Source organism: Podarcis raffonei, chromosome 1, assembly GCF_027172205.1.
Source record: "Podarcis raffonei isolate rPodRaf1 chromosome 1, rPodRaf1.pri, whole genome shotgun sequence".
Lineage (NCBI taxonomy): Eukaryota > Metazoa > Chordata > Lepidosauria > Squamata > Lacertidae > Podarcis > Podarcis raffonei.
In genome coordinates, this window is record NC_070602.1 from 100,116,520 (window position 1) to 100,144,266 (window position 27,747).

The 27,747-nt window shown below is 40.8% G+C and overlaps 1 protein-coding gene across 3 annotated transcripts in view; it reads right to left on the bottom strand.

The window, feature by feature from the left end:
* The window catches only part of GTDC1 (glycosyltransferase like domain containing 1), a 161,034-nt gene that overhangs the window by 28,375 nt on the left and 104,912 nt on the right, over positions 1 to 27,747 (bottom strand). For all 3 annotated transcript variants that reach the window (XM_053406031.1, XM_053406022.1, XM_053406015.1), the window contains exons 5-6: positions 18,929 to 19,240; positions 2,068 to 2,177 (exon numbers count right to left, since the gene is read on the bottom strand). In XM_053406031.1, the coding sequence (XP_053262006.1) occupies positions 2,068 to 2,177; positions 18,929 to 19,240 (422 nt within the window). The remainder of the gene's footprint in view (positions 1 to 2,067; positions 2,178 to 18,928; positions 19,241 to 27,747) is intronic.

The following is a 27,747-nucleotide window of genomic DNA, read 5'->3' on the forward strand; positions in this document are numbered from 1 at the left end:
CTACCTGGCGATGCCAGAGATGGAACATGACACCTTCTGCATACGATGCATAGGCACTGTCACTGACCCACCTCTCTACCTTGTCTATATCTATGCTTTAAGGACCAGCATGCACTCTGATAACAAAGGAGATCTGCACATGGAGGCAGATGTCTTCATTGGATTTGGAGCTGGAGGATAAGCCAGATGTGAATCAAGATACAACTGCTGTCCATCCTCACCGCATTGCTTCAACATGCTGTGTTTTTAGCCATGCATCCTCACACGTCCTCAGTCCACATTCTGGCACAACTAAACATGTATACCAATGTGTGACTATGGGCCAGATTGAGGCACTGGCGTCTTCTGAAATCTGTAGGAATCTTCTAATCAAAACTGGGCATAGTATTTGCACTTATGAGCACCTAGAGAACTTTGTGGCTACACAGATGCATTTTTCACTAAGCAGATTAATATGTTACAAGTCCCTTGCTGCAATAAACAAATGGTTAGAACATTAAACTGGACTAATTTAATGATATTGTAAATATAACAGGCTCTTACTTGCGGTTTAAAAGTTGGGATAGACTTTCAAGAAAACAGTAATCTTTTACTTGTTGAATCAAAGCTTTACTATCTTACGTATTTATAATACTTGAACCTAGGTTGTTTGTTTGTTTTGCCACAAAGCCAAGAAAGTCTCCCACCATTCTGACCAGCTATGGGCAACAGACCACCAGTGCTTTAACAACTCTACTAATTGTGGTCTTGTTAAAGAGAAAAACTGGTTACAGTGATATCTATATATGGCAAAATTCAAATGGATGCACTGAGATCCCTAGGCGATGTAGGATCACTTCATACAATACTTTTTTGTACTTGTATGATCACCCAAGAACAAAATTCATGCAATAAGGTTCTCAGCTGAACAGCACAGGTGTATGGGCTTAGCCACTCGGCTCTTTAAAATTTATGTGAACTGGGGCCTGAGTCTTTCACACTTTATTTACTTATCCTAACCCGTGGAAAGCAGCGACTGGGCTTGATGGAACCCACATGCACCGTCTCACTGCTTGCACCAGACAGGATAAAAAGCTGAGGGCCAGGTTAAAAATGCCCCTTTGCCGTGCCAGTTTTCAGGCTGGTGCAGTGAAAAGGCCTGTTGTCACCATGTGATGGTGGCAGGGATGACTTAAGATCCATTGGATCCTGGTATCTCTTTGGTACATGTACATCTGTTGTTTAAAATAAAAAAGGCAACAACACCACACACACACACACACACACACACACCCAGAGCTAAAGGCAGGGCAGAGGCACAAATTACATAGTAAATGAAAGAGATCAAAAGAGAAAGATCCCAGTCTTTATCAAGATGGCTGATGAGCACCATAGGTTGGCTATAAAATTTGTCTATGTATGCAAAAGCACCTGATAATGACTATACTGGGGTTCCAGAACCATGACTCATTTGAACAAATTTTATATGTCCTCAGATGTACCGTATTCTTCCATGTATAAGACAACCATTTTCTGATTTTTTTGGTGATAAATTGAGGATTGTCTTATACACGGGTTAATATGCTAAGTAAGCAAGGGCTGGTGCTGCGGCAGTAGCAGGGAAATGTCAGAGAGGAGGCTGCTTACCCGCTCCTCCTGGCTTAGGAAGAATATTTGGTGAGTGCCAGTATGTGGTGTATTATGGTACCAGTTCTGTCAGCCAGAGCGGGGAATCGTCGAAAAGCTGCTCAACAGCTCAGCGAACTTACAAAAGAAGTTCAACAACTGTTGAGGGCTCCCAAAAATAGGGGTCATCTTATACATGGGGTCGTGTTATACACGGAAAAATACGGTAAGTCCCATTGAGATCACTGGCATTTCCTCACAGTTAAAGCAGCACAGTGGATACGGTTGCTAGCAGCTCTCAACAAAAAACAATTGCTGCTAACTTTTATATACATACATATTTAATTTACCACTGTGCTGCAAGTTCTCACTTTTACCCAGCTGCTCACTTTCAGGAAAGAAAATTACGGAATTGCCTGTTGTGATATCTATAAATGTAGAGATTGAAAAATAAATAAATACCTGGAACATCGGTGAAGGTCTCTCCAAGGACAGAAACATGAAAACTGAGGCCCATCTCTTTCATTTTCAGCAGCACTTGAAAAAAACTTTCAGGATCCTTATCGTGTTCCCTTGAAGTAAAACAAAGTGCACCTTGACTTTTGGATTATTTATAGAGAACATTGCATTTTATCAGAACAACATTTGCACTGCATTCAAAGTCTATTGCAGAATGTCAGACTTCAAGATGCTTTCGGGCTGCAATTTTTATCATCCCTTCTTGGAAGAAAGCTTCTCTGAAATTTGTGAGACATACTTCCAAGTAAAGTTGTTTATAAGCACTCCCCCCCCCCCATAACATGTTATGGAGAGAAACTCCCTTTGGGATATTTTAGCTGAAAAAACAAAACATTTGTCAAACTTTCCTCCAAACCAGCTCACAGTATAATGCAATGGCAACTCATATCAGAGGAAAGCCTTTGCAGAAATTTCAGCAGGTAAGTGATTTTTGAAGATGACCGAAAGCAAGAGCTTTCATGGAGAGTGGAACAAATTTACACTAGGCTTCACCCTGACTAGGCCCCTACTGTTTGCCTATGAGACTGCTGGCACATAGAGCAGTCAGTGATAGCGCTGCCACCTTTATACGCTGAAGTTATGCCATGCTTATCTTGCATGCGGTTCAACTGCAGAATCATTGCGAAGAAACAAGTTATGAATTGGCTCTGAAAATGCTTCTGCCCTAGACCAGGACATGGTTTTAGCGTAAACTCATGCTGCAACAGATTTCTACCTGTTTGCATCTTCAGGAAACTCACTTTTAAAATGACCAGGAAGTAAGGACAAGCTTTGATACAGAAAATAGGTTGCTTATTATATTGTTTGACCAGTGAAAACAAACTGCAAAAACTGCAAAATAGCCTTATACGGCCATTGTAGAGGGATAACATGGCTGTCAATGCGTAGGACTGAGCTTTAGTACTTTACTAAAGCTCGCCCTAAGCATTTGCAGCTATGTTATCCCTCTACAATGGCTACAGTTCTATTATATCAACTAAGTCCCATCCCAACTCGGTGGGATTTGTTTCCAAGCAAGTGTGCATAGGATCAGGCTGAACAGCTCTTTAACTCCAGCAGACTGATGCTTTGTGATTTCGCTGGCAGTATACCTTTTTACACATTCCAATACAAGCATCTTTAATTAAGACTGGGCCTTAGAAAGCCAACATTCCTCTGTTATAATAGAAAGAAATTGCTTATAATTGTCTGCACATACCAAATGTGACTGATTCCTGATAGCTCAAATGGCAGAAGAGAGACTGGGAAAGAAAAACTGGGTGGCATAGTTCAAATGATAACATTACAAGGAATTTAAGTTTACATTGGTACCTTTTTTCTGCAACACTCCCTTCGTCTCACTCAGACCCCACCAGCCCCCCCCACCTCCATTTCTGGTTTAGCACTAAACCATAAATCAACTGTGTGGGAAGGTGCCATCTAGACAAAACCTAAACATGTTGAAAAGGAACATCGTTTCCTACAATCTGGCTACTTACATTAATAGTACAATGAGCGATTACCCGTTTGAAGGTATATTTTGCCTTTTGATCTAACTGCTCTGTTTTAAATCACTGTTCTTCGCCCAGAAGTAAACCAGATGCCCTTCAAGCACTTTTTTCTTTTGTTTAGAAACTTCTACCATATTTATTCTCAAGTTATAGGCAACATGACAGTCTAGTGGTAGAAGTGGTGCATTGCCCCCATAGGCTAATTATGAAGAATGAATATGCCGGTTTATCTCATAATAACCATCAGAAGTATTAATAATTATATCACTTGAGAAATCTCATTCTAAATGGCATCTGTATCTCTGCATGTGTTAATTTCCAAGTCAGTCAATATTTTTGGTTATCTGATGTCAAACAAAGATCTCCTAATTAAACATTACTTTCCCAGGTTTTCAAATCAGAAGCTGTAAGGTCTAAAGAATGGGACTGCTATAAAAAAAAATGTACAGAATTAGCATTAACAAGTTGTACATCTTCCAGCTTGTGTGTGTTTCCAGTAATAAAAAGGAATGCCTTGTGATATGCTCTGCAACTGGACACCCTAAAGATTCAGTAGGATTGTTACTTTAAAAAAAGCAGACGCATGTACTAATAATTCAACAACTTTTTACACTGCCAAGAGAAAAAACTAGAATCACAACAATATATTTGTATTTATAGAGGCTGTTCCCAAACGTAAAATTATGAGAAGCCAAATCCAGTGTCGCTTCAGGCACCAAGAGCTTTTGTAGAGTTTTGCAGAGCAGTGATTAAGAGCATGGGGTGCGAGGCAAGATGCCTCCAGCACAAAGCACAAAGCACACCACAGCCACCCTTGACAAGCAACCTCCAAACAAGGGATGAGGAACCTGTGGCCCTTCAGATGTTATTGGACGGCAACTATCATCTTCTCTGGCCACTGGCAATAGGGCAGACAGCAACCGGTGTTCAACAGCATCGGGAAAGCCACAGGTTTTCCATCCCTGCTCAGGGCCAATACTGAGCCAATAACAATGACTGTATTAACGGGCAATTGTAAGGATTCCTGGGGTGACATATTTGAAGTACTTTGGTCAAAGTGATACAGAAATGTCAAGTACAGCTGTACCTTGGAAGTCGAATGGAATCCATTCCAGAACTCCGTTCGACTTCCCAAAAATTCAGAAACCAAAGCACGGCTTCTGATTGGCTGCAGGAAGCTCCTGCAGGCAATAGGAAAATGCGGAAGCCACGTCGGACATTCGGCTTCCAAAAATAGTTCACAAACCTGAACAGTCACTTCCGGGTTTGCGGCATTTGAGAGCCAAAACGTTCAAGAACTAAGCTGTTCGAAAACCAAGGTAGGACTTTATCATCATCATCAGGTGATAAAAGACGTATATGGTTCAGGACTTTGATTTGGAAATATCTCAAAAAGGAGCAGTTGCTTTGGTTTGGGGGCACATATTTTATGAAGCAAGGTGACAAAGTGAAAGCTATCACAGAAAAAGCGACGAAAACCTGTAGTCAGGTTTCAGATATTTTACAAAAAGCCAGAAGAGGAGGGAAGGGGGAAAGCCGATTTTAAAAAATTGTACCTATACTATAAAAGTGCACACAGTTCTATGACACCACAGAGACAAACACGTAACAAACTTTCTTCCATCTGGTTTTATTTTATTTTTGGTGAGGGAGGAAAAAGAACACATTTCAAAAAAGGTGCAAAAAGAAGCAGTCGTGATTAAAGTACAGTGGTACCTCGGGTTACATATGCTTCAGGTTACATACGCTTCAGGTTACAGACTCCGCTAACCCAAAAATAGTGCTTCAGGTTAAGAACTTTGCTTCCGGAGGAGAACAGAAATCGTGCTCCGGCGGCGCGGCAGCAGCAGGAGGCCCCATTAGCTAAAGTGGTGCTTCAGGTTAAGAACAGTTTCAGGTTAAGAACAGACCTCCAGAACAAATTAAGTACTTAATCCGAGGTACCACTGTATAACAAAGTAGATCTATGTAGGGTGTTGTACAATTAGAGCAAGTTGTACAAGCTCAGAACTAGGTAAGTCTGCCTAGAAAAGACATGTTGTTTCTTTCGTCTGAGCTTACTAAGAAGAAGAAGAAATGAAGGAGACTCTGCCAGGACTGCCTTAACTATAATGAATCACATCTCAGAATAGGAGCCTATTCCTTCGGACTACAAGGACCCTGCAAAGCAAGCGGTTCTGCATGTCCGGTTGTTGAAAAACTAAGATAACTCGACACAGGGAAATGTGAAGGCAATTTCAAAAACACAGGAGTACTCGGAACAGGATGAGAAATGCACCAAGGCCACTACACTGTGTCCTATATATCTCCTTGCAAGTTCAGGCAGAGTTGCTGCATTGTTCAGAAACCAGGAGGGATGCTTCCCTGGACGACTGATTGATTGATCCTTTATGAAGCAATGCCATCCTCTTTTGGAGAGTGGTTTGGTGGCCACGAGACATTGCAGACCTCCCTTTTTGTGGCCAGAGAGGGGGATTCACAGTGGGCCCCAATGTGGCTGCATAAAACCCAGCTGCTGTTGCAAACCTGCTCTCTCTGTTCTGAGAGTGGTGGGGGCCAAAGTGGGGGAATCCAGACTATAAGGGCAGGGGGAACTTTAGATACACCATATTCTAGGTCCTCTCAGTCTCAAGACATGCCTCCAGGGGGGGAAATTATGCTGGCCTTGGAAACCAGTGAAGTTCTTTTTTGTCTCATTGGAACCAATTGCTAGGGAACAGGCAGGGAAAACAAACCTGATGGAAAGAAGGGGACAGAGATAAAAAGCCACCCCTCACATTCTGCCTGGGCCACTGCAAGTCTAGCAGGGCTCAGAAAGTAATCATTCCTCCACCACAAACTCTCCACTTGTTCTCTCTTGGAAGACAAATTTGTACAAATTCGAATATAGATGCAGTTGAGAAATTTACAGCCCAATCCTAACCATATTTATTAGAAAGTAAGACCCATGCATTTCAGGGATTTACTCCTAAGTGCACGTCGGACTGTAGCCTTTGTAATCAGAGGGGGGGGGAGCATTTCCCCACCCTCGCTTTTCACTAAATGAAGTCTCTTAGGGTACATCATGATACAATATAATTTCATACATAACTGACACGCGTGCAAATCTCTAAAGGTATTGTGTATGTTGAAAGGGTTATAAATAAGCTGAGCTAAAAGCAATATTAAAAAGGTCAATCTTAATCTTCTTAAAACATTTAACAAAGGAGCTTTCTAGTATTTCACTGGTACAGAAAATTCAAAATGGGAAGGTGGCAGGGGGAAGAGGCAGGCTTAATACTGTTTTTCAAATATGTAGCGCCTAACCAATGCACCTTTCTCAGTATCAGTAAATAAAACAAGAAAACCTCCCTTTCAGGTAGAGACATATTGGTCTTTGGCTAATAAGGTAAACAGTATTCAAACATACCTGCAGCTCATAAGAGCCCGGGAGGGGGGGGCTGATCTTTTCACTCATCACATCACCAGAGTTTGCTCATTTCCAAAGGTATCAAAGGTAGGAGAGAAGCAAATCCTTACTCTAAAGTTAAACAACAGTGTTTATTATATAATTTGTGAAAACCATTGATGATCTCCTGAACAGAAATAACAGTATTGTGTACAGAGTAGCTGACATGGCCAAGTATCCAGTTACCGACATGGGACAGCCAATCAATGTGGATTAAAAGACAGTAGCTGCCATGGTCGATCATCAACCAAAATAATTCGTTCTTATTTTAAAAACACATGACGGTACAGGTCTTATGGGCAGTGTGCACCTGTATATGTATATTTGCATGCATGTGTATGTAAAAGCCCTGTCTGTGGAGTTGCTGCTCCAAGTGCCCTCTTTATTACACTGAGGCAACCAATGGAGGGAGCCTTTTGTATTGCTATGCCCTAACTCCGTAAAAAGGCATGGATGGCACCAATGTCAAAAGCCTTTTGACACTAGGAGACAATATTCCCATGTGCCCAGGCATTTTATGGCTCTCCCTGCTGTACCCCAACTTCAGTCGCTTCAGCAGGGAGAGCAGGGATGTCAGCTCCTTTTCCTGACCTACTAGTGGAGTAGAGTGCCTATGTGGAGGCTGAGAAGGGCTTTGGGTGCCAAGAGGGGAGGAACTCAGTAGGTGGCAGGTACTGATCAACAGCCTGAACAGGAGGGTGCAGCATTGTTGCCAGAACCAGGTGATGCTTTCGCAGATGAGAGCACAATCACCCACCCCCCAAAAAGCGCACACTTGCAATCCCAACATTCCTGCAAAGTGAGTAAGTCTTGCAAGCGAGAACGTCATTTAAAAGCTTGGCAGATGAGGCACGGAAACTGCTGGGACGTTTACATTGCTTCTGTCTAGTTCTGAAAATCTTGCCTGATTTCTGGACTCCAGAACTCTGTGTCTGCTGCTGTACCGTTAGTTGCCTGAATAAAGATCTCTTTCTTAAAAGCACGTAAGAGCCTCTCTCTGCGTGTGTTGGGCACGAGGTGGGTTTTCATTTTTTTAAACAGGTACATGAAGGAAGGATCAAATTCTAATATTTTCTGGTGAGAATGCTAATGTGAACAGCACAAGAGAAGAAGCCATTATCTGCCAAGAAAATCTATTAAGAACGAAAAGGGACATGGCATGTGTGGTGGTATCCAAGAACACACCAACACTAAGCGAAATCAATTACTAAGGCCAGTTAATTCAATTCTGCACAGTTTTATTTCAAGCTAATATTTCCAGCTGAAGTTAAGGTATAAATATGCAGTTATCGGTATATAAAGCTCTTTTTTCTATGCTGATGTATTCACAACATTCCTTTTCCTTTAAAAATTATTACATTGCTGTCAGCTCTCTAGTTCTTCGCAGTTTAAATCAGTTGGAGTTGGCTAGTTGAAAGGATACCTGTTTTGTTCCATTCAATAATTCCAGTATATTAGGAAAATTTCTCCCCATGAATCTTCCTGAGTTTAACAACATTCTCAGCATTAAAATCTACAAGGAGCATTAGAACCACATCCTCTGCTGTGATCACACAGAGTGTATGTGAAATAAAGGAGGAGAGATGTTAGCAAAGGCTAACATAGCATTTAAGATACTGTGACAGCCACCGCCCAAACACCTGCCTGGAGAAGGGAGACTAGGCCACAACCAAGTATACCCCTCTCCAGTACCTTTGTAGCAAAAACGAACCAAAATTGGATGAACACAATCCTCTAGCCCTAACATACAACTGTCCGTAAGCTTATCAGGCTTTTAAGCAGGATTCCTGACACGCAGGTAGACTTTTAAGCCTTTCTCCTAAGCTGCTCAAAACTTCTATACCACTTGGGAGTCCCTTGATCTACCCATCTTCTGGTTGTCTGTTTTCATGGACATCTCTTGACAACAACAACCTCCTTCTCTTGGGATATCAAGCATGTTGTATCCAGCAGTGGCTACACATTTGTGCAAGGTGTGGAATCCAGTGTTCTGCAATTCCCTGCAACTCACATACTGGGAGAAGCTTTACAGAGGTAAATGAAGCTACAGTGGGAAGATATTGGCCGTGGTATATAACAGTGGTAGTGATATTGAAAGGCACAAATCAGCTGCTCTGCACTATGCTAGTAGAAGTGCTCAATGAAACTTAAAACTCAAGGAACAAAGGATTAACTCATAATGATAAAACATTAAGAGGCCTAAGAAAATAAAATATGTTTGTCAGCTGCCAATAAGACAATAACCTGGGTGTCAGGCAAGTTACCCCAAGGAGGGCATTCCACAGTGGGGTACTGTCACTGGAAAGGTCCTTTCATTAGCAGCCACTCTGGGTAGTGGCATCCAGAGAAGGACCTCTAAATAAGATCTCAAAGTTGGGGTAGATACATGTCTTGGCCCAAGCCATTAGTGGCCTCCAGGGTCCATACCAGCACTTCGAATTGGACCTAGAAATGGACTAGAAGCTAGTAGAGATGACAAAGCATTTGTGTTATATATTTTCCACTGGCTGCAATGTGCTTATGTTGTGCACATCTTTCTGTCTGAGGCAATAGGATGACAGCTGCAAACAGGATTCTTTTGTGGAGGTGCGCTGACACAAACTTGGATTCCATTTTGTATAGTTGTTGCCTAATACTCCAGATGTAAGTAATAATCCAGAGACACCCAACGTGGTGCCCCCTCAGATGATTCTGGAATCCAATTCCCATTGTTCCCAGCATGCATGGTCAATGGTAAAGGTTAAAAGGAACTGTAACCTGAAGAACTCTGGAGAGCACTTCATTGGTTACCTCTGTAATAATTATAATGGGAGTCACATGGTGTAAAGAAAAGAGATGGAAGCAACAAATAAGATGGAGGTGAGAGGGCAAGAGTATGAGAGCAATGTATTATCGAAGGGTTCTAGGCAATGCACATATATCTACAATTGTAGGAAACATCTGCATACTACTTGCCAAGACCACATGGAAGAGTAAACTGGTACTTCCTGAGGTTCAAAGAAGGTCATTCTTGATTTGTGGCTAGCTTACACCACAGGAATTTTCAGAAAAAACAAATATGAACAGAATCATAAAATTGTAGAGTTGGAAGTTACCCTGAGGGTCATCTTGTCCAACCCCCTGCAGTACAGGAATATGCAGTTGTCCTATATGGTAAAGATGTGTATCCAAGAAGGGCAAGTTGTCAAAAGAATGATACCTGACCTGGCTTCAGGAACAAGCTAACCATGCTCCGTTTTAGTATATAAGCTCACATTGTAGCTTCAGAAACAGTCCCACAGCAGGGGGCAGAGAAGACAGAGGAAGGGGAAGCAAAGGGTGACACAGACACTGGGGTCCCTGTAAAGAAAAAGAGGCCTTCATATGCACTAGAAAACCTTTCCAATTGATAGTCATTGTAGCAAGCTGAACAGGTTTCTTGAGGTAGATATGCATATTGAAGTTTATGCTAGGCTTTTTCAGTTTCTTGAGAGTAGATCTCGCAAAGACTCACATAGTCTGACACTCTGAAGAGGAGAATGGGGAAGCAACAAAAAAAACCTATGCTATTCTAGGCGGTATCAACAGAAGTGTCCAGATCAAGGTAAGTAATAGTACCGCTCTATTCCATCTTGGTCAGACTACACCTGGAGTACTGGGTCCAGTTCTGGGTGGCACAATTTAATAAGGATGCAGAGGAGGGTGACCAAGATGATCAAGGGTCTGGAAATCAAGCCTTATGAGGAACGGCTGAAAGAGTTGGGTATGTTTAGCCTGGTAAAGAGGAGACAACAAGGAAATATGACAGCCATCTTCAAATATCTAAAGGGCTGTATCTAAAGATCTTAAAATGGAGCAAGCTTGTTTTCTCCTGCTCCAGAGGGTAGGACCTGAACCAATGGCTTCAAGTTACAAGAAAGGAGATTCTGTGTAAACATCAAGAAGACCTTTCTGACAGTAAAAGCTGTTTGACAGTGGAACGGACGCCCTCAGCAGGTGATGAACTCTTTTTATTGGATGTTTTTAAGCAGAGGTTGGATGGCCATCTGTCACATATCCTTTAGCTGAGATTCCTCCATTGCCGGGGATTGGATAAGATGAACCCTTAGGGTCCCTTCCAACTCTACAATTCTATGAAATTGTAAAACATAAAAAGGAAAGGATATCTTGACTAAAGCAGATAAATCTCCACAGGTTCAATTTGTGATGTTCCAAACAGATATGGCTGCAATAAGAGGAAACTTCTTATTTTCTTAGAAAACAATCCTTGTCCACGCATAGATCAAGAGTGCCCTATTTCTCCAGTACCTCTTGGTGGGCATAAATAGGCAGGGCAATGTGCCAGGGAAGTCCAGGGACTGGAAGGCCTGTACACATAAATTCTATATCCCCAATCCAGTATGCCCTCTCTGCTTAGTTACACAAATCCTGAACAAATCTATGGAGAAAGAGTGCTCTACCAAGTCATATGCATGCAATCAGTTTCAACTTTTAAGAACGAATGAGGGAGGCATATCTTAGTTTCTGAATACCTAAGACTGTTGGTCTTAAGAAGATATACGATGGGGGGAAACCAAAAGTTTTTGAGGAGACAATGGTATAATATAAAGAATATGAGAATATAATTCTTTTTGAGCCTCTTAAATTCTTCTGTGTCAGAACAGAAAAATGCTGAAAACACAGTAAATAAAAGGAGAGCTTCACTAAATCATTTGCGACTTATAAAAGTTAAAACGCCTGCTCAGTGATCTCAATAAAACTTGTGGCAAATATATCTAATATTTCCAGAAACCAAAAGCCGCATCCCAAATAGCAGCAGCAACAAAAAAATCCATTGTGTTGCTAAACCTACTAGATAGCTTTCTGTAAACAAGATATTTACCATCACCAACATGAATTTAGTTCTTCAAAAATTTCAGTTTCTGAAGGTCAGATAACTAACTGCTTAATAGAGAGAATCAAAGTGGTACCTCTGAATATCTCCAAGCTCTGATGGGCTTATATTCTGCTCCTTAGGTGAGGTATTAGCAAAGCTTATTTATTTTCATTTCCAAGGCTTTTATTTGCCCATTCCCTTGTGGTAAAGCTGATTTCCATGATGATTCCCTTCTTAATTTTAATACCCTTTTTACTCATCATATAGACATAAGAATTTTCCCTAAAATAATGAAACCCTTCCAAAGGAAATGAAGACAACTAAGAGGAGAGGAGGGGGTGGGGAGTCAGCAAAAGCTTACTTTTCAATTAATTGATCCTCTGTCATATGCATACATGAAATATTTTTTATATGCAGGGAAAATAAGGTTAATTAACATAAAAACCCTTCACTCGTCGAGGTGTTGAATTTTGTATTTTATCCATGCTGCTGTAAGCGCCTTGATTTCCCAGTAATGACCTAGTTCTCCTAATGAGTAACATTAACCCCTGGCTGTAGCTGTCCAGGACTTAATTGTCAACTGGAGCTGAAATAGGAGAGTATGCCGATCAGCAGGTATGTGGTATATTAACTCATGTCATTTCAGACCCTAATAAATAAATCTGTTGCTAAGGCAACAGGAACATCAGCTGTATCACTTTTTTGTGTGTGCTTTATAAAAGAAAATGCCTTTCACACCGAGCTCTTAAAAAGGAAATTAACTATATGTAACCATAATTAGAAGAAACATCATTTCTCATCTTAGAAACATATCTACATTAATGAGAAAAGACACTGAAAAAGAAAACTGCTTTCTACTGTGATCAGGATAACTGAAATTATTCTCCCCTCAAGTGAAAGAATGCAATTTGAAATATGCACATTTGAATGAGAACCTATGTAGTGGTGTTATGTACCAGGAAGGAGGCCCCATTGAACTTGCAGGGACTTACTTTCCAAGTAAACATGCACAGGAATGGACTGTCAGTGTTTCTGAGACCCAGACCTACTGAGACGCATACACCTAATGATAGAAGTTTATGTTAGTGGATGTATACCTGAGAAACACATGTAATTCCAACCTTGTATATGAGCAGAAAATTGTCAGTGTGTGAGATTTGTGGGCCATAATGAACTAACTTGTTGCACTAGCGGAAGTCTGCACAAGGATTCCCGCAAGCACAAAAAGGCTTCCCCACCACGTCGTGTCTCGCCACCACCCTCCCCAAATCTGCTCCGGAGGGTCAGGAGAACCCCCAAAACAGCATGTGGAGGGTGGAGAGGTGAGGTCATTCTCATGGGCAAGCCACAACGCTTGTTTTGAGGGAACAATCTACCTCCGTGCTACATTGAATGCACTGAATCTGAATTAGATCAAAATTATAAGCAACTGCCTGTTTGCATGGGGGTTGCATTCCTGGTCATCACATGCATCAGCGGAGCACACATAAGCGCCCCCTCCTCAGCCCCTTCCAGGGCCAAAATTGGTCACACACCAATTGAACGTGCACAAAATGGTTGCCATGTACTCTTCTGTCTGTGGTGTCACCAATGGAACTGTAGTCCAAGCCCCATGCCTGCCAAGGCAATGGGAGGATTCCAGGGTGGAGAGGTGGGTGGGCAATAAAAGGGAGAATAAATGGGAAACCATGAAGACTGCTTATGCTTCAGAGTCTTCTTCCCTAAAGCTGCCACCTGAGGCCTTTGGTTTCTGGTTTTTACATCCCCTACTCCCCGGTGAAAGAAAACATCTAAAATGACATAAGGCAGGAATACAGAACCTGTGACGCCACAGATGTTGTTGGACTACAACTCCCATCATGCCTAACCATGATAGCAGGGTTAATGGTAATTGTAGTCCAATGGCACCTGGAGGGGCGTAAGTTCCCTATCCTTGACCAAAGAGCAGCATTTCCAGAAAGAAGAAACAGGCAAGAAAAGGTTAACTCCCACCTGACTCTTCCCTGTAAACACAACACATGTTCCCTTATAAGCAAAAGATGGGGTTTAGAACCCCATTTTTACACTCATAACAACATCTAGCTGGTCTTTTAAGGCCAACATGAAAGGGAGCTTAGTAGATTAATAATATGACTCAAATAATTGACTGCAGTAACTTGAATTATTTTCACATATTTTGGCAAAGCATGAAAGACTGTGGCATGTCAGGCAAAGTGAATGACTGTGTTCGTCCCCACCTGTTCTACCCCCAGCTGACCTCTGCCTAATCAGGAACAGCTTTCCACCAAACAGTAGTGTAAGTTACATTACCATGCTATAAGCACAGTCCAGCACACATAGGTCTGAAATGCAATAGTTTACAACCATTTCTCAGAGGAGAAATAAGTAAGTTCAATTCTGTCACCTTTGTCTTGAATCAGGATAACTTTTTAAAAAAACCTTTTTAGTAGTTTGCCAGTGTCAGAAGTTTGCGTTGGTCCCTGTTAATGGTGTGTCACTGTTTGTTCTCCCTGCATTTCATCTTCCTCTGCCCTCACTGTTCACAATTTCGTCCAGACACGTGTATTTAGAGAAGTTCAGGGGGGGGGAGGGACACTGACTACATCTGATGGACTCAAATCCACACAAGCTCTTTTGATAATTAATGTGTTTGTATTTCAGGTAGTAGGGACGTGGGTGGCGCTGTGGCTTAAACCACAGAGCCTAGGAATTGCCGATCAGAAGGTCGGCGGTTCGAATCCCTGTAAGGGGTGAGCTCCCGTTGCTCGGTCCCTGCTCCTGCCAACCTAGCAGTTCGAAAGCACCTCAAAGTGCAAGTAGATAAAAAGGTACCGCTCCGGGGGAAAGCTAACGGCGTTTCCGTGTGCTGCTCTGGTTCTCCAGAAGCGGCTTAGTCATGCTAGCCACATGACCCGGAAGCTGTACGTCGGCTCCCTCGGCCAATAAAGCGAGATGAGCGCTGCAACCCCAGAGTCGGCCACGACCGGACCTAATGGTCAGGGGTCCTTTTACCTTTACCTATTTCAGGTAGTCGTGGGGAACCTGTGGCCCTCCAAATATTTCTAGACTCCAGCTTCCATCATGAGGACTTGTGTACCAATGTTAGGGCTAGCACCACCACCAAGCAGCATTGGATCAGACAGCAGTAGCATACGCCAGGGTCAGGATCTCAACTCTTGTTCCTTGATTTCAACTGCACTACTATCAATTGCAGCATCAGGGTAGCAACATAAGTATAATCATACAGGCTTTTCTTACAGGACTGTGCAAATAATTTCTGAAATGATCTGTGTGAAGTGCTTGGACATTTGAAATGGGTTTTAAAATGTCTGTTGTCATCATCATCATTCAGAGGACGCAACACATAGGGCTTTGCCACACTCCCCATTGTATCAAGAAAGTCCTTGGGTGTGGCAAGCTTATATTAATCTGGACCATGAGATGGCATGGAAATGGGCCATGGGTGGGTGGCTACTGCTAAAGTAAAGGACTCAGTCCTGGCCTCCTTTTCAACAGTAGTGCAAAGCTACAGGTCACAGTGTTGGACTGGCTGATGAAAGGAGCATCTTGTCCCATATAGTTAATGGCCCAAGATGAAATATGGGTCAGGGCATTTGTTTGCGATGAACTGAGGCAAGCAACAATTTGTGATCCAGGTAAGGAAATATCACAATAAGGTATTGCTGCATTTTAAGACGTTTTCATATTTAGGTGAACTGGAAGCACAACATGGTGTTTTTTTTAAGAAACACCTCTTACAATAATCTTAACTTAGATTAGAAGCATATGTAATTTTCTGCAGAAGTACTGCTAGGAAAGTAGTCTAGTGCAAAGAAATGGCTGAAATGATAACAGTGGTGAGAAAGCATCTTGAAGGAGTAACAGCACACTTTGACAATATTTTCACACAGCCCCTCCACATCCTCCCTATTACATCAATTACCAAAACCTGGTGTTTGCTTAATGAGATCATTTCAGGGCCTCGGAAGGGAATATTTCAATCTGCAAATGCCCGAATAAGGCACAGAAAAACATTAGTCACTAATGCAGTGAATCAAATGTGTGTGTGTGTGTCCCCCTGTTTGTCTCATCTGACATCCCAATGGTCGCTTAGAGCCTATTCTGTTTACCTGTATGATCTGGGCTCTCTATCGATGCCCCTCTGCAAAACCAAAGATATCAGGGTATAAAATGAGCACTGAACTAAAATTCTTAATTTACTAATTCATATTCATCAAATTATAAAAGAGAGGGGAGGGGGAAAACCCTGCATTTTTATGAGCATATTTACATAAATCATTTGCTGGAGCATCCTAACACTAAATGGTCGAAGTCGAGCCCCCTAACCATTTGCACGCATGCTTCTCCTCAGACATGAAAATATTGGCGTTTCAGATTTTCATTGAAAAGCCTGGCTGCGCTGGAACTCTAATGGGCTTAGAACAGTAAATTTTGAGGAAACTGATTGCTACCCCTGTAGCTAGTAAATGTCTGCCTAGACCCAGTGGCATTTGAAAAAAGTGTTTTATCATAAAATTATCCCAGCAGAGTCCATTCTGCAAGATAACATCATCATCATCACCATCATCATCAGTACTCTATGCAGGACCTAACAGCTCTGGCACAATATTGCCAGTCATTTATCTGTTGTCAGCACAGGTTACACACTGTAATCCTTGACTGCCTCGGAATTAGAATGTCTTTGATGTCCCCACAAGAGTTTTTTTGCCCGAAGGCTTTACCAATGCTCGGCGGCTCAGTGTTTATTCCTCGTAATCTTCCTCTCATCTCCAGGCTAGCAGTGACAGATGGTTATGGGCACACAATAGTATTAAGAGTTTGATATTTTTTTTTTTATGCTGTGCTCTCTGTACAACAAATAGCTATCAGACGCGGGCCAGAGAGCTGACATGGCTCGCTTAGGTAATGGCAAACAAACAGCTCGGGTTGATGCTTTCTGTCATTTTCCCTGCTAACCCTGCTTGTTTTCATTGTATACTCTCAAAGGTAAACTATATTAACCTTATAGACTGTTATTAAAAAGATATATCTATATGAGCATAAAGTGCCTTTCTCCCCCCTCTCTTTTCCTCACTCTTTTGATTATGAAAGTAATACTGCTGACATATTGAACAAATATCGAATGTCAACATAAATTTTTAGTATGTGATAATATTCCCCTTCATATAGCCGTGTGTCAGGCGGGAACCCGTGGATGATGCATAGCAGTAAATAACCCAAACAAAATTAGTTCTCTTGTCAGCTTCTACCTTGTATGTCCCCAGGCATCAGTAAAATTGACTGCACGCTAGATTTTCAAAATTAGCCCTAATGTTAGCTGTGTGTCTGGCAACCTCCAAGTTTCCAATGTTCTACTATATTAGCCGTAAGGATGAATGTGTTACTTTTATATTTTGGCATTTGATCTTGCTGATGTGGCTTTCCCCCCTCCCCTCTCCTCCAAATTAAAAATAATTTAGCTTTAACAATAAGCATGTGCACAAACACCAGGCTGCATCTCTTTAAGCAACTAACTTTAGGCAATTAAATTAAATTAAACAAAACAAAACAAAAACCCAAATACACACAGAAAGAAAAGGAATTATTCAATTTAATATTGCTCATTTTATTAATTTAGCTTTGCCCTCCTTTATGCCGAATGCAGAATAAACAGAGGGCAAATGCTTTGTTTTTCATTTAGTCTGCAACTTGGGGAAAAGGAAATATATATTTTAAGAGGAAGGCTTAGAATCATCAGAGTTTTGGCATTTACCTTGACGCACCTTTTTACTGTAAAAAGAAGAAGAAAAAGAACTAGGAACTATAGTACCAGATTAGTGAACGTCATAATCCTGACCACAAGTGGAATTGCAATTAATATCTGTCCTGAGTACATCAAATTGTAAAATAACCTATGAGAATACAGCATTTTTGAGCTAGCAGCAATAAAATATGATTAAAAATAAATGTAGCTCCCTGAGAAAGGCTATACAAGAAGTGTGAAGTTGATTAAACAAATCCAAAGACAGATTCCACATTGACTTCCAATTCCTACATTTTATGTTCAGACATTTAGAGTCAAAGATGAAAATCCCTTTAGGTACCAGATGCTGCAGATCATCTGGGAGAGCTTCTGGAGTTTTAATGTGCTGGAAGTCAAATCCTCTGCAAAGGCGATTTGCCCTGTCGGTGTGGTGTACTTATTGCTTCACCTGCGAACAGTTGCTCTCAGAAAATCTGACCTACTGATCGACCCAGCATCTCTGAAATAAACAGCCTATAATCTGTGGATGAAGTGAACTCTAATCAGGCCACATGCAGATTAAACAAACTGTGAGGAATAAAAACTAGATTAAAATGTTCGTGCCCAATACCGGAAGATTATCAGGACATTTTACCTCTTTAAATCCTAATTTATGGTGGGAGTCAAGCTAAACTTTATATATTTGCAGTGATTATGTGGCGTGGTAGATTTTCCGCAGTTTAGAGAAGATTTTGTGATCAGGTATTTGTGTCAGCAGCTTGAAAAGCAGCAGTTTTCGGGTAGGAATATTCCATTCTATCCGTCTATCTACAGAGCCTTACATATGTGCATATGTTTTAAAAATCTGGACAGGTATATAAAAAAACTACGACACAGAGCAGCATAGTATAGCCCTGAATTTTAACACCTAGTCAGTCACATTAGTATAATTAAGATAATTTAAATAACACTGCATATTAAACATCATTAGTGGACTGAAATGCTCTGAAACAGAGTTCTCAGCGTTTTACATATCATTTCAATGTCATAACTATACCTCTTCTTCCCCACCCACACAACCCATCCCGCCTCTCGTATGCTGAATGCCTGCTGCGAATTTCAGCTTTCAAATGCCATCATTTGTTTTCAGTGGACCACTACCTTTCCAAAGATATAACATGCAGAGCAAAACAATATTGGTACTAAATCAACGTTGTATGCAATAACTCGTCTGAAGATATAGCATTTTCTTTTGGTGTTATACTTACCATCTGTGTGGCCAAACAATGTGCAAAGGTTTCTCCAGATGGTCCAAACTACCTGAGATGCTGCACAGGTTGTAAGTTGCATGTTGGCTATCTTCCTCTTGACAAGGGGTTGTGCTTTTCAAAGATGTAGGCTTGTCCAGATCTTCTAGTGTCAGTAGTTGGTTGGGTAGCCCCTCTGGTCCCAGGGAATGAAGTCCAGACTGTGGTTCACTATGTCTGGGACTAAGGTCAGAGGCGCTGATGTTTATTCCACCATCTCCTTTAATACCATGCATCTTCTCAATATGGGCGAGTTTGTGTTCTGGCATAAACCTAGAGTTAAAAACAAAACAAAATTAAATTATACTTGCTCCAAAATTACTTATGTCAGTTTGCAATTTTTGAATACTATCTTTTTTTTAAAGACAAAAAGCTGCAATACAAAAGCTGCTTGAATGGTTCTGCATAGTGGTGGCTCTGTCATCTTTAAATTCATTTGCCACATGATAGAGAAAACAAAGAGCAAAGTGTTTCCAGGGGTTAAGGGCTCTGTTTTCCAGCTCAGAGTTCCTGAGGCCACTGGAACTGCAGAGGCTGAAGTGAGGCAAGTGGAATATACAGCTCTGTTGACCAGGCAAGGTCCAAAGCCTCCCCTTTCACCAGTCTACCCATCACCCATCTCTTGTGAGAGAAACAGCTGGTGGTGCTCCAACAGGGCTCTCTGGAAGGGGCCCATCTTCAGAGTGAGGCATTGTGGGTAAATTTCCTGTGCCACTTCCACTTTGCCAAAAGAAAGGCAAATCCTCTTTAATGTTCAACATTAAATTTAAAATTTAAGCAGGATTTGCCACCTGAGCAGCAAATTGGCAGTGTCAGTGTCTGGAACCACCTCACCCACAAAGCCTTACACAAAGGAAGCACCTCCTTTCTCACAGTTGGTTCTTAGGAGAGAAGATGGCCTTGGCACAAGCAAGTTCCAGGTCAGGGAAGAGAGGGAGGAGGTGACAGAAGTCACCTGCCACAGTTGTAGAAGGTTGCAACAGAGGGGAGTGAGGCCACTTCAGAAACAGCGCAATGTGTTGCGCCAGACCCCCGGCCTACAGCAGTGGCTTTTCAAGGCACCAGGCACAGTATTTCTCAGCTTACTTCTTGAGGTCTCTTCCTGATGGAAATATGCAAAAGCCTGTGCCTACCACTGAGCTACAGTCCCTCTCTTTAAGTTCCATGGAAACACCAGATAGTTTTGACTAATTTAAGTTGTACCCCCCATTTTTTAGGGGAACTACTTAATGATCAGCTTGGGGACATCCCTGTTGTTAAAAGTTTCCATGTTCTCATACGATAACATTGCAAATAGTTGCATAATCTCCCATAAATGAATGGTGGAATACTACCACTAATACTATTACTAAAAACACACCCCAATCCCAATAGTTTGTTCTATGTGGTCTTCTGTCTCCTTACCCAGATTCTAGTCCTTGTGCCCAATTATGCAGTGCCTCACTTTCAGCTATTTTCCAGGTTTAAGTTCTCATAAATCCATTGTGGGATTTTCAGTTATTAGATAAGATGTCAATGAAAACAGCTGCAAAATATATTTTCTACAAGATGTACGTGGAAAGCCCAATCTGGGCACAATCAAGACTTTTTCTATCTACTTGCATTACATACATAATAGTAATCACCTTGACAGTTTTTAAAGTAGTTAGTTTGTAATACTGTTCGCTGAATGATTTTTAAAGCAAGATTTATTTCATGATATATCAAGGAGTAAGTATTATCCACATTAACTTGGCATTGTTTTGGCACCAAGTAGTTCTGTATATCTTAATAGCAATAGTGCAGACATAATAAAACCTGCATGCTGAGAGTCACAAAAATACCAAAGTGTTCCTCAATGAAATGATTTTTTAAAAAGTTTGCAAGTTAGCTTAGGTGGCTGAGCTTTCACTATGCATCATTATGTCTAAAAACACAAGACCTTTTATAATCTCTGGAAGACAGGACAGTCTACATCACAAATCATACACAGTACAACCTCTATTGTCAACATGGCAGGAATGATATGACAGACAATCTATTGCCCAGCTGCTACTCAAATGGTTTGCATGCTTTAACATATCACTAGAAATTAAGAACTAGAAATGGACATGATGATGAAGGAAGATTTCAAATAATTTGGTAGAAGAATCTTAAAGCTGTTACAGTTCACCATGTTATAGAGCAGTGGTTCCCAATTAGCTAAGTTCTGTGGACCCCCTGCTTTTCAAAAGCTAAGCAGTGGACCCCCTACTTTTGAAAATTTTGATATTGCTATGGTAGTTTTTATTACGTGAATAGTGCCATTCAACCCCTGTGTGGGTTAAGTGGATCACCGCTTGGGGATCACTGTTATGGAGCCCTTATACAATCAGTGTGAATAGCCTAAATACTCATGGGTATGTTGGACTGTAGCAGCAGTCCATTTCCACGAATGTTGGAACAGAGCTTGCTCTTGTGCAATGGAAGGGCTCAATCAGTGTGACTGGGAACTCTGAAAAAGCAGGACTCATGATTTCACAGTAAAGTACAATTTTGCATGATTAGACACTATTCTAACTTTTAACCAAACCTGTGTTAGATCAGGAGTGAGGTGTCTCACCATTCCACCCTTCTCTCTCCAAAGTTTGTTCATTTGTAGTTTGAAAAGTGTTAAAGACTAAAGTAGACCTTATATAAACTATTATTGCTGAAATGTCATACCATAACAAACAGCATTAAGTGCTTGTAGCACATGGAGCTAATTCAAAATTATAAAGAAGCAGGTGGAAAGAAGGACATATTTTTAACTTCTTTCCCTGATTCTAGTGCACTGTTGGACGAAAGTCCCTCCAAATTTGTTGGACTAAAACACAGGGCATCATGTTGGCTGGGGCTGATGGAAGTTGGAGTCCAACAGAATCTGGAGGGCTGCACATTTCCCACCTCTGTTCCAATGCAAAATCTGATGTTATATAAAGGCGAGAAAAGAGACACAAGTAATTCTGATTAACTTGGCTTCTATATACACACATAAACTGGCACAACACCGATTGATGTTTTCTTCGCTACTTCATAACATTGGATCGAGTTCTTGTCCTTATCCAAGGTTAAAGCCCTGACATGTTGACCCTGGAAGGCGTCATAGATTGAAGAAAAGCAGCAAGGTCCTACCACATCTCCTGTTCTCACCAACAGCTTCTCACAAGTATCAGCTTTGAAAGCATGCAGGGACTTTTCATAACCCCACTTTCACACTCTGATGTGGCCTTGCACATACAACATTTTATACTTTTGATGAACAACAGAACAACAGCAACAGTTGTTGGGTGGCACCTGGTACCAGCATTGAAGGGAGATGCCAGAGTGGTGTTCTTGGTTTATAACACACAAAATTCAAAACTATCAGGCAACAGGTTAGAATACATATAAAGAAAAGTCACAAACTCACAGCTTTAGTATGCCAGTGTGTCTTGCATTGCCTAGCCTCTTTGTAAAGCCATTGGTTTAGTACCTGGCACATTGATTTCTAATGTAAAACAAGACAAAGACACACACACAAATACGCACACCAAAAACCTCTACTGGAAATGTAAGTAAAAACGTTTTCCCCTTTGCTGAATTTAGACTGGCTCCTTTGAGATATAATATTCCCATTTACAATGTTTATAAACATAACAAAAAAATAAGCCTTGAGAGTACCACAAATATAATAAATAACCTGTCAGCTTGGTGCATTTGACTGTAAACGCTTTGTTGAAACACTACAGCAAAAATAACTAATTCTTGACTACATAATAGAAATCTCTTAACATGCTAAAAGTCACTATAAATGTCAGCCTGAATGTTTGACATTTAATCTGCCAGATTTGCCATTCTTTCTAGCTTGTGCAGTACACATTCTCTACATCGAAAACAGCCGTGCCAACACACCTATGCACATTAATTTGCAGCAGAGACGCGAGGCTTCTACTGTTTGCACGTTAGATGTCATCATGTCCTTTTGTACATGTTTATTCACAACATCTCATTTGGCCTAATGAAACATTACTTATGAGAATCAGTATTCTTCATTGGCACTGACAGTCAACTCATACACCATTTTATTAAAAACACCACCAAAAGAAGAATGGGAAGATACTGATGTCATCGTCAAATGAATAAAAACCACATTAGAAACACTGGCTGAAGGGCTGTTTTGGGTTAGATCAAATTATTAAAGAAGCGGTCCTGGACTGTGTGCTACATTCAGTATATTCTGAAAAGCTATTTTTCATAAAAACAAAACACATAAAACATGTGAGAGCTGGAAGAAATATACTCTACATATATAACTTTCAAACTTCATAGAGACCATGTCTATAAATCCAGGGCTGTTCTAGAAGAATGCAATGAAGTAAAAATGGAAATATCTAGGTACATATTTGCTCTGTAAATGTCTGGGGAAAGCCACTTAAAATACTAAGCTGTGTTCAGGTAAAGATCTCCAGGAAACTAAATCCGTATCTCAGACCTCAAGATGGCAAAAAAGAATGACTTCTGAATCCAAAGACTCTCTTTGCAGAGGGAAGTATCACTACCAGATGATTCTGCATGGGAGGGCAGCAGGGCAAAATCTCATAAAGATGTTCATACTCTACCTACCATAATGATTTTTCAATGAGATTCTATCCAGGTTTTGTAAACGTATGCCAGTGTTTCTTCCCAAATGCAGACTTTTTATTATTTCCACTTCTAAGGTCACATGTTGTCAAAAAACAAACAAACAAACAAGTATGTGAAACAGCAGTAGCTACTCTTTGCTGTAAATGACACTGATGTATATTTAGAAGAAAGCTAAAATGAAAACGATGGTAAAAAAGAGAAAGAAAAGCCACCCTCTCTCTTTTGAAAACAGGTGCTTTACAATTCTTATCACATCAAGTTGACGGTGGGGAAAGGACCTTTTCAGTAGTGGCACCCCAGTTATGGAATGGCTTCCACAGGGTGGTATGACGTTATAATAGTTCAGTCTTTCAGGTTTCGCAGTTTAAAACTGAGTTTTAGTTTTAACATTTCTTATTAATCTGTAATAGTTTTTACTGTTTCACATTGTATTCCAATTTGTAGTATTGTTATTCTCTGTGAGCTGCACAGAGAACATCTGCTATCAGATGGCTATATAAGTGCAGTTAATAAACAAACAAACAAATATACTGTGAGCAAGCTCAGAGATACAGTGGATTATCAGAATCCATTCAAGTCAGGTTCAAGAGTGAATAGATCTTTAGAGACCCAAGCACAATGTCCAAACACAATGCACACTGCACCTATCAAGTCCATTAAGTACAGCGGTACCTCGGGTTAAGTACTTAATTCGTTCCGGAGGTCCGTTCTTAACCTGAAACTGTTCTTAACCTGAAGCACCACTTTAGCTAATGGGGCCTCCCGCTGCTGCTGCGCCGCCGGAGAACGATTTCTGTTCTCATTCTGAAGCAAAGTTCTTAACTCGAGGTACTATTTCTGGCTTAGCAGAGTCTGTAACCTGAATCGTATGTAACCTGAAGCATATGTAACCTGAGGTACCACTGTATCTGCACACTAACTGATGACTTTCCAAACATTTTTTCTTAAGTTTTGTTCATTTGCTTGCCTTTTTCACTTTATGCACCACAACTGAATGTGCTATCACATACAGGCAGTGACCATCATGCACGTGCTTGTTGCTGTTGACCCAGAAGTGGCCCAAAAGTGGGGCAGAATGGGGGTGGGGGCGGAAAGGAGCAGGGTGGGTTTCTGTGTGTTCCATCGATGCACACGGTGGTCAGGAACGAAACCCCCACACAAAATGTTTGCCGCCTAAACACTGCCAATGGGTTCAGTTCTCAAAGTATGAATCTTTATGCACCCAAAACAGCAAGAGGTATAAGGAGGTATAACAGAAGGAGGTATAAATAGGTTTGTGGAATGCCAGGGTTTGCAGAAGTACAAGAACTTTATTTTGGTGAAGGAGAGGGCTGGCTAATATTTTTGTTGTTGTTTTTTAAAGCCCAAAAGCCCACTAAGACAAAGTATGGTCTATGGCCATGGAATACTGGCTAGTTATTGAAGGGGACGAAAACAGCTGGAAAAAAAAGAAGCAAGGGCAGTGGAATGGTGTACCCTGAGAGAAGGCATGGAGGAGTGGCTGGCAGGCAACCTAAGCAACAGCATTTCACACTGTAACATTTTGTTGAAGTCCTCCTTTGTTTCCCAAACAGTAGACATAGGAATGAGGGACATTCTGCCATTATTGAACTGCACAAAACACCTTGGGGCAGAAGATGCCTACTGTAATCTATAGCTACTGATTGTCTGATGTTGAAGAATGTGAGTGGTGAACTGAATATTTCTCAGTGTCCTTTTTGCTAGGCTGCTTTCTGGCAGTCCAGGGATGGCTATGGATCTGCGTATTTTAAGAACTTGAGACTATGGAGGTTATCATTGTGGGTAGATTGATTTAACATCCAATGATGTCCTGGCCTTCTCAAAGCCCCACATCACATTTCCTGGCTTTTGGGCATGCATTCTGCTCAGTTATAGCTAAACAACTCAGGTGAAATGAATACCTGTTGAGGCTTTGCTTGATGTTAACCAGTTAACTTTTTGGTTTAGTGTTTACAGCATGTATTAAACAAATACGAGAGTGAAGAAAGCTGCAAGAAGAAGAACAAAGAGGAAAGGGAAATGTTAGTAATATGCTGGAGCATCACTCAGCTAAGTGGCTAACTGAGGAAAGGCACCTGACTTAAGGTAGGATAGTAGATTGTGCAAAGAAAATAAAAGAAAGCCAGGCTCTTTAATGTTAGAGTGTTTCCAGATGCTACCTCTTTCCCCAATATTTTGCTGGGGGGAAACTCTCATTCCTCTGGATTTAGGATTCAAAAGCTCCAGCAAATTTCATTTTATTTCCTCAGCATTTCCTGCTCTTCACAATCCTCTTGCCAATCCGATTTCATCCTCAATCAACTGCACTTTCAACATCTTCCGAGTGTTCATCTCCTCTAGGCTGTAATTCCTAGACCTCAATGTAAAGAGGAGGGACAGAACATATCACGTAAGAAGTCCACAAAGTACTCTGTCTGAACACTGTTTGCAAGTGGACCTAAAGATCCCGGATTTCAAGTGTGTGCGTGTGTGTTTTGCTTTTCTTTAAAGCTACACAAGACGCTCTGTGAAATTGAAATGCTTTGTTTTGCTCATCTGATAAAGCTTCTGAGTATAACATTCATAGAGCTCTTCTTCTGGGAAGCACACAGCATGGAAATAGGACTAGCTGAAAAGAAAGTCTGCCACAGAATTATGCAAAGGAGAAAGGAAAAGGCAGAAGCTATTCCCAAAATAAACACAAACCTCACAGATGTGTGCATTCTGGGCTTTGATTCCTTTGTGCTTCCCCCTCCCCCTAGTTCCACACCCTTCTAGCCAAAACCATTTTAATCTACTCTGTACTTGTGGGATTATTACTGACTTAATACCACTTTGTTACATAACATATTTACCCCTGAGTGGCTAGCAAAAGGTTTCCTGCAAACTCCTTAAATCACTTTAGGTTGTTTAAAAGATTTTATTTGTATTCTTTTTACATTCCCCCCCCCTAAATACTCAGTATGGAAAGAAAGTTTTGTTTTCTTTCTATCTGTATATAATTTGCAGCAAAACTGAAGTCAATAAACAAAATACCATGAATGTTTTCAAATGTATATAGCATGAAGCTTTTATGAAGATAAAACTAAATACTTCACAGAATAACTTCTAAGATATTACATAATTATTAAAAGTTATCAGTAATGCAAGAACTACACTGCAGCATTTAGGCTGTATTCACAAACATGCTAGCTATGAATAAGCTCCAGTGCAAAAAGTTGGGTTTACCTCCAAGAGAGCATGCACAGAATAGCACTGCTAAAGACAAAAGAATAGCTCACGGTACAATGGAAACTAATTTTGATCACAACACCTGAGAAAGGTTTAGAACATATCACTTTATGTATACTAACTGAGGAAGCTTTTTGAGAACTGGGTTAGATTCTATTAAGGCTGGCACATAGCCACCAACATCCAGACTTTAGCTGCAGCACCCACCAACTCAGTTCTAGGATGTTGACTTACAAAATACGCATTTGATTTAAAGCAGCTGAAAGGAAAAGATGGAACAGAACTGGAAATGGATGTATTTTTGTAAGAAGACACCTCACCTTCAAATCACATGGAGTTTGGGTTCTTCCCCTGCATCCTATTATTAAACTGCCACCACCAGAGCATGTAATTTCCTGGTTAGAGGAATTTCTTCTAATCAGTATTTTTAAAAATCAGTGTCCCCTTTAAACGGACTTTCTCAGTAAATACACAATGCAGAGGGGAATGCTATCATAACACTTCAATAGTTAAGTGACTCTATGAGAAAAATACTTCCAAATGTTTCCTAAACCCCTCCAAACCGCACCAAAGAACATTATCGTAATATTATGTTTCCCCATGGTCTCCAATATTTAAGCTTGCCATTACTGAAATGATACTTGGATGAAAAAGTTTGTGCTATGCATAAGATTTTTCCTAAAAGAAAGTCTTGCTTTAAAAGTTTAGCTAGCCTTAGAAGTCAATGTTATTTTGATTTTCATCACTTTTCTTTATTAATTAGCCAGCCGTTCTACACACACTTAGCCTGTTGTATGGGCCCTATGCAAGAACCACTTATTTTAAATCTGAGCAGAAACCATGTGATCTCACTCCGAAGAGTAACTGAAAACAATAAGTTGCCTTAGATGATTACATATCACGTTACAAATAGTCATATTTCTTGT